General features: G+C 39.2%; 1 protein-coding gene across 1 annotated transcript; it reads left to right on the plus strand.

The window, feature by feature from the left end:
* Positions 1–410: 410 nt before the first annotated feature.
* Positions 411–2682, plus strand: LOC125368728. The gene is made up of 4 exons (XM_048370322.1): positions 411–1051; positions 1190–1592; positions 1688–1977; positions 2079–2682. The coding sequence occupies exons 1-4, from the start codon at positions 411–413 to the stop codon at positions 2680–2682; spliced, it is 1938 nt and encodes a 645-aa protein (XP_048226279.1).
* Positions 2683–6912: the final 4230 nt, after the last annotated feature.

Raw genomic sequence — 6912 nt, forward strand, 5'->3', positions numbered from 1 at the left:
ATTATTCTAAGTGTTTTACTTTGTGTTTACACGCCCTTTTGCTCTTACTACTTAGTGTTTGAGAGTAGAAGTTTGAGAGTGCTTTACTTAGTGTCGTGTTCTTTTATTTGCTCCCTACCATTCAAAGTACTCAAACTCATTCCAAAAACGATCCTATTCCTTTTCCACATCAATTGGTATCAGAGCTTAGGCTTTGGAGAGTGTGAGTTTCGTACAAAAAAAAAACAGATTACGTTGCTGAAAACAGGTCTGAAGGTTTTGATTCGTATCTCCCTTGTTCCTGAAGATTTTTGAGTGTTTCTTGAGTTTAAATTGTTTTTCTCTTTGAGAGTTTTGTGATTGTAAAGTTACAAAATTTTTGAAGTCCGTTTGATATTTTTTTTGGTTGATTAAAATTGCACGCTATTGTAATGGAAACAAATCAGTCTAATTCTGAAATGTTGGCTGCTATCATGAAGCAACTTCGTGAGCTACAAGGAGACTTGAGGAAACATGAAGCTAGGATGGATGCCATTGCGGAACTATCCTTAAAGATGGGAGAACGTGTTGGAGACTTGGAGAACACAGCAAGCTCCGGTGGGAATCCTACCTATCGAAATTTTCAAGAAGAAGATAGGAGTTTCAAATTGGAACTTCCTGAATTTGATGGCTCAAGTGATCCGGAAAACTTCTTAGATTGGGTTCGAAGAATGGAAAGTGTCTTTGATTATAAAGACTTTGATGATAGGAGGAGGTGTAAGATGGCTGTCCTTAGATTAACAAAGCTTGCTGGGCTTTGGTATGACAATCTAAAAGCCAAGAGACGAAGAGAAGAGAAAGAAAAGATCGAGTCATGGGAGAAACTCAAGAAGAAAATGGAGAGGCGTTGGGTACCACGTGAGTATGAGCAAGATCAATATGTCAAGCTAACTCGACTAACTCAAGGCGATCTCAGTGTTGATGAGTATGTTCGTGAATTTGAGAGGCTAGGCTTGATGTGTGACTTGCAAGAGAAGGAGCCCTCAAGATTGCTCGTTTCACTAAAGGGCTGTCCAAACCCATCTCTCACAAGGTAGATCTTATGAGCTTTTCTACTTTTGATGAAGTTGTGACAGTGGCTAGGAAGGTGGAAGCACAAGTGAAACAGGGAGAAGCCTAAGGCGAACACAAGTGGCGTCAAGACTCCATATAAACCATACATACCTTTTAGGAAGAGTGAGTCTTCTTCTAGCTCTTCTAAACAACTTTCTTCTACTAATCCTTCAAAGTTTCAAAGTGGAAAATCTAGTTTTAAGCAAGAAGGATTCAAAAGGACTTATTACAAGTGCCAAGAACGTGGGCATATTGCTAGTGAATGCCCAAAAAGGAATATTCTCACAATTCACCCGAGTGAGGAGGATTCTTACAGCTATGAATCTGAAAGTAACAATGAAGATGTTGAGGAGTATGATGCGGAGGAGAATGACAACCCTCTTTGTGGAGTTGTTAGGAGAGTCTTACATTCCGAACCTCTCAAAGACATGCAGCAACGAGAGAACCTTTTCCATACAAGGTGCAAGGTTCTTGATAAGACATGTGATGTGATTGTTGATGGAGGATCATGCACGGATGTGGCATCCACAGAACTTGTCGATAAGCTTAAGCTTCCTCTTGAAATCATGCTAAGCCTTACAAATTGAATTGGTTGAATAATGAAACTGGTTTGAAGGTCAAGAAACAAGCTTTAGTTTCATTTACAATTGGCAATTATCATGATGAACGTTGGTGTGATGTATTGCCTATGAGTGCATGTCATATTTTGCTTGGTAGACCATGGCAATTTGATAGAAATGCTATACATGATGGTGTTTCTAATATATATACGGTTACTACCACGGGTGGAAAAAAGATTAGATTGTTGCCTTTGCCTCCTAAGGTTGAACCTATGGTGGAAAGGAGACCTAATTTTCTGATTTCGAGGAAAGAGTTCGAAAAAGAGTGTGCAATGGAGGGAGGAGGGTTTGTACTTCTTGTTAAACCCATTTCTAATGTTATTTCCTATGCCACTAACTCTTTGTTTTGAGTCATTTGCTTGAAGAATTTTCTGATGTATTTCCTAGTGATTTCACCGAAGGACTGCCACCTTTTCGTGGGATTGAGCATGCAATTGACTTAATCCCAGGAGCCCCATTGCCTAACAAAGCAGCCTATCGGTGCAATCCCGAGCAAGCTAAAGAGTTGCAAAGGCAAGTGGAAGAACTAATGGAGAAAGGTTATGTGCGTGAGAGCCTTAGTCCATGTGCTGTTCCGGCTCTTTTAGTGCCTAAGAAAGAAGGAACATGGAGAATGTGTATTGATAGTCGTGCAATCAATAACATAACTATCAAATATAGATTTCCTATGCCTAGGCTCCAAGATATGTTTGATGAATTGAGTGGTGCCAGAATTTTCAGCAAGATTGATTTGAGGAGTGGCTACCATCAAATGAGAATTCGAGAAGGTGATGAATGGAAGACAGCTTTCAAAACGAAACAAGGGTTGTATGAGTGGCTTGTCATGCCATTTGGACTTTGCAATGCCCCTAGTTCGTTCATGAGACTTATGAATGAGGTACTTCGACCTTTTCTCAATAAGTTCATTGTCGTATACTTAGATGATATTTTAGTATATAGCAAATCTGAAAGTGAGCATATGTTGCATTTGAGAGATTTATTTGAAAATTGAGAACTCACAAGTTGTATGGAAAATGGAAAATGTACTTTCATGTGTAATAGTATTTCTTTCCTAGGATACATTGTTTCTAGTGAAGGGATACAGGTTGATCCAGAGAAAGTGAAGGCCATTTCCACATGGTTAGTTCCAAGGGATGTTCATGAAGTTAGGAGCTTTCATGGCCTTGCTTCTTTCTATAGAATCTTCATCAAGAACTTCTCAACAACTACAGCCCCGATGACGGAGTTAATGAAGAAAGGAGAATTCAAATGGAGTGAAGCGGCCCAAAAATCCTTTGAAGAAGTCAAAACAAAATTATGCAATGCACCCATCCTTGCTCTTCCAGATTTTGACAAGCTTTTTGAAGTGGAATGTGATGCAAGCGGCGTGGGTATTGGAGCTGTCCTTATTCAAGAGAAGCGTCCAGTTTGCTACTTTAGTGAGAAACTAAGTGGAGCCAAGCTGAATTATTCCAACTATGATCGTGAGTTCTATGCGATTGTTAGAGCTTTAGAACATTGGTCTCACTATCTAAGGCCAAAACCTTTTGTTCTTCATTCGGATCATGAGGCCTTGAAGTACATACATGGCCAACAAAAGCTGAATCATCGACATGCCAAGTGGGTAGAGTTCCTGCAATCTTTCACTTTCCATTCGAAGTATAAGGAGGGAAGGAACAATGTTGTTGCGGATGCTCTCTCAAGGAGACGTTACCTACTTGCTACTGTCCATACTCAAGTTCTAGGCTTTGAACATTTAAAAGGTTTATATGAGAATGATGAACACTTTGCTACTATATTTCAAAAGCCTACTCAGGAGTTCATAGTTCAAGATGGTTTCTTATTTAAAGGGAACAAACTTTGTATCCCTAAGTGTGGTGTTCGTGAGCTTTTGATTAGGGAAGTCCATGGAGGTGGAATTGCTGGTCACTTTGGTGTTCATAAGACCATGGACATACTCAATGAACACTTTTATTGGCCACACATGATAAAAGACGTGACTCATGTGGTGGAGAGATGTTCTACTTGTCAAAAGTCCAAGAGTACCTTCCATAAAGGTCTCTACCATCCCTTACCCGTCCCTGATGCCCCTTGGGAAAGTGTAAGTATGGACTTTATTGTGGGGCTTCCAAAGACTCAAAGGGAAAGGATAGCATCATGGTGGTGGTTGATCGATTTTCAAAGATGGCTCACTTTATTGCGTGCCATAAGACGGATGATGCATCCAAAATTGCTGACTTGTATTTTCGTGAGATCATTCGTTTGCATGGTGTTCCAAGATCAATTGTTTCAGATAGGGATTCTAAATTCCTAAGTCACTTTTGGAGAATTTTATGGAAGTTGGTAGGTACTAAGCTTCTTTTTAGTACTTCTCATCATCCCTCAAACTGATGGCCAAACGGAAGTGACTAATAGAACACTTGGATCTTTGTTGCGTGGACTTGTGAGTAAAACGCAGAAAGATTGGGATATCAAGTTGGCACATGCTGAATTTGCCTATAATAGATCACCTTCTTCAACTACAAGTCGTGCTCCTTTTGAGGTGGTCTATGGGGTAAATCCTCTTCTTCCTGTTGAACTTGTTCCATTGCCAAGAAAGGACTTAGTCCATGTTGATTCAAAGAAAAGATGGGAAGCATTTCAGAAAACATGTACTCAAGTTAAGGAGAAAATTGAAGCAATGAATGCAGTTTACAAGGCAAGAGCTAACAAGAGAAGAAAACAGCCTACCTTTGCTAAGGGTGATCTAGTGTGGTTACATTTGAGGAAGGAACGTTTTCCTAATCTTAGGAAAAACAAACTCATGCCTAGGTCAGATGGTCCATTTCGTGTGTTAGAAAAGATTGGAGAAAGTGCTTACAAACTTGAACTTCCAAGTGAGTATGGTGGTGTAAGTGCAACTTTCAATGTGGGGGATTTAACTCCATACCTTAATAATGAAAGTTTGAGGACAAACTTTTTCGAAGAGGGGGAGAATGATATGGAATCAGTCCAACAAGAGGTCCATCACACAGCTCAAGTGCAAGATAATGATGCTACGGTCCATGCCTTGCTAGTGCATGAAAATGCTAAGCAAAGATCAGAACATTTCATGGGATTCTCATCAAAACAAACCTTTATCACTTGCCTTAATTGGATGGTTGAATAAAAGCTTGAGAAGGGGAATATTTGCTGCTCATTATGTTCAGTTTTTGTTGTTCATAAAGGTGGACGTTTTTGGAGTTATTCCTTACTCTATTTGCTGCTCATTATGTTCAGTTTTTGCTATTCATAAAGGTGGACGTTTTTGGAGTTATTCTTTGTTTAATTTGCTGTTAGAATTTCAGTTTTAAGTGTGTAATAAAACCTTTGTAATCAGCCTTTAATAGCTGTTACAAAGATTTTCTTTATTTAGCACTTTTATTTGCTGTTTAATTAGGGATGTTACAAGGGAATGTGAATCCTTGTAGCTGGTCAGTTTTTAGGAGGAAGTTGAAGAGTTTATCTATGTCATGTAACTCTTCTAGTGGTTGAGTATAAATAGAACTCATGGCCAAGTGTTATAGGCATTGAGAGTTGAAAACAAATCTGATTTCTTTGTGAAATTATTCTAAGTGTTTTACTTTGTGTTTACACGCCCTTTTGCTCTTACTACTTAGTGTTTGAGAGTAGAAGTTTGAGAGTGCTTTACTTAGTGTCGTGTTCTTTTATTTGCTCCCTACCATTCAAAGTACTCAAACTCATTCCAAAAACGATCCTATTCCTTTTCCACATCATTAATTGAGAGTAAACACGTGAGGGAGTGTTGGTGAGGTCCTTAATTTCCTTCGATTTATTTTTTTATTGCATACTAACTCTTATTGCAGCATGTCAAGTGGTTCTAGTGGAGGTAATAATGTGCCAACTACCGGCATACCCACAGCACAAATGCATGAAAATGAGAGGGTGCAACGAAGCATAAGAAATATGAATGAGCAAATGGAGAGCTTGCAACTTGACATGGCAGCCCAACGAAGGGAAATGGCAACCAATCAACAAGCCATTATGGACCAAATTAATGCACTTGCCCGAGGTCTGGGAAATAGGCTTGATGAAGGGGGGAATGTGCAAGGTAATCATGGGCAGCCAATTGGGGTGAATGAGGATGACTTTGATGAGGGTTTTGAGGAGTATGATAATGCAGCCTATGGTGGGGTTGGTAGAGGCCTGGTTAGAGGAGCTAGGAGATACCAAAATCTTAGTAGAGGTAGAGGACACTTTGGTGGTGAGTTTGGTGGTTATGGGAACTATGATGATGTTGATAGGAACTTAGGTAGTATCAAACTTAGTATTCCTACCTTCTTGGGAAAAACTGACCCGGAGGCATATTTGGAGTGGGAAAAGCGAGTTGACCTTATCTTTGATTGCCATACAATGAAGTAATTTGGATCAGAGTATTATTAGGCAGGCCTACACGCATTTCTCCTTGTTTTTGTTAAGCTGACTCATAGAATCTGGGACTACGGTGGACCAGTTAACTCTTCCCTAGTTCTTGATTTGACTTTAATTTATTATTCCTTCTTTATTTATTAATTTGTATTTAGTTTCTAGTTTCTTTAGCTTATGGAATGAGGGATGTCGCACCATAAAAACTGCATGCAACCGAATATTTAAGACTAATGAGCTATTATTTCAGTCTTCTATCTTGTGGGAAATCAAAAATATGAATTATCCCTCGCGTTCCTTTCGTTTGTGTCTAAATCAATTCGATTTGATCCTTACGCCCAGCCGGAGAAGAGCAAAGAAGTTGTGATTTCTTTCCTTTCTTTTGTGCCACTCTTTCTAATCTTTGTTCAGTGATGATGGTTTGGTTTTATTTGGGGAGAATAAGCATGGGTGTCAAGTGAAAGCGTATAACCGGCAAGCATAGGCACAAATCCATTGCTTGGACAAATGCAAAGAAATTAATTAGTTGATCATTTGATCGAGCATGGATATCATTCTCGAATGATTTTGATCGAATCTTTATTTTGTGTTCTTTATCTACCCTAGTGTCTTAATCAATTCCATTTGATCCTTACACCTAGCCGTCACGGAGAAGAAAGAAAGAACTTGCGATTTCTTTCCTTTCTTTTGTGCCTCTCTTTCTAATCTTTGTGTAGTATGATGGTTTGGTTCTATTTGGGGAGCATAAGCACGAGTGTCGAGTGAAAGCGTATAAGCGACAAGCATAGGAACAGATCCATTGCTTGGACAAATGCAAGGAAATTAAATTAATTGATCG

The sequence above is a fragment of the Ricinus communis genome, unplaced genomic scaffold, assembly GCF_019578655.1.
Source record: "Ricinus communis isolate WT05 ecotype wild-type unplaced genomic scaffold, ASM1957865v1 Ctg16, whole genome shotgun sequence".
Lineage (NCBI taxonomy): Eukaryota > Viridiplantae > Streptophyta > Magnoliopsida > Malpighiales > Euphorbiaceae > Ricinus > Ricinus communis.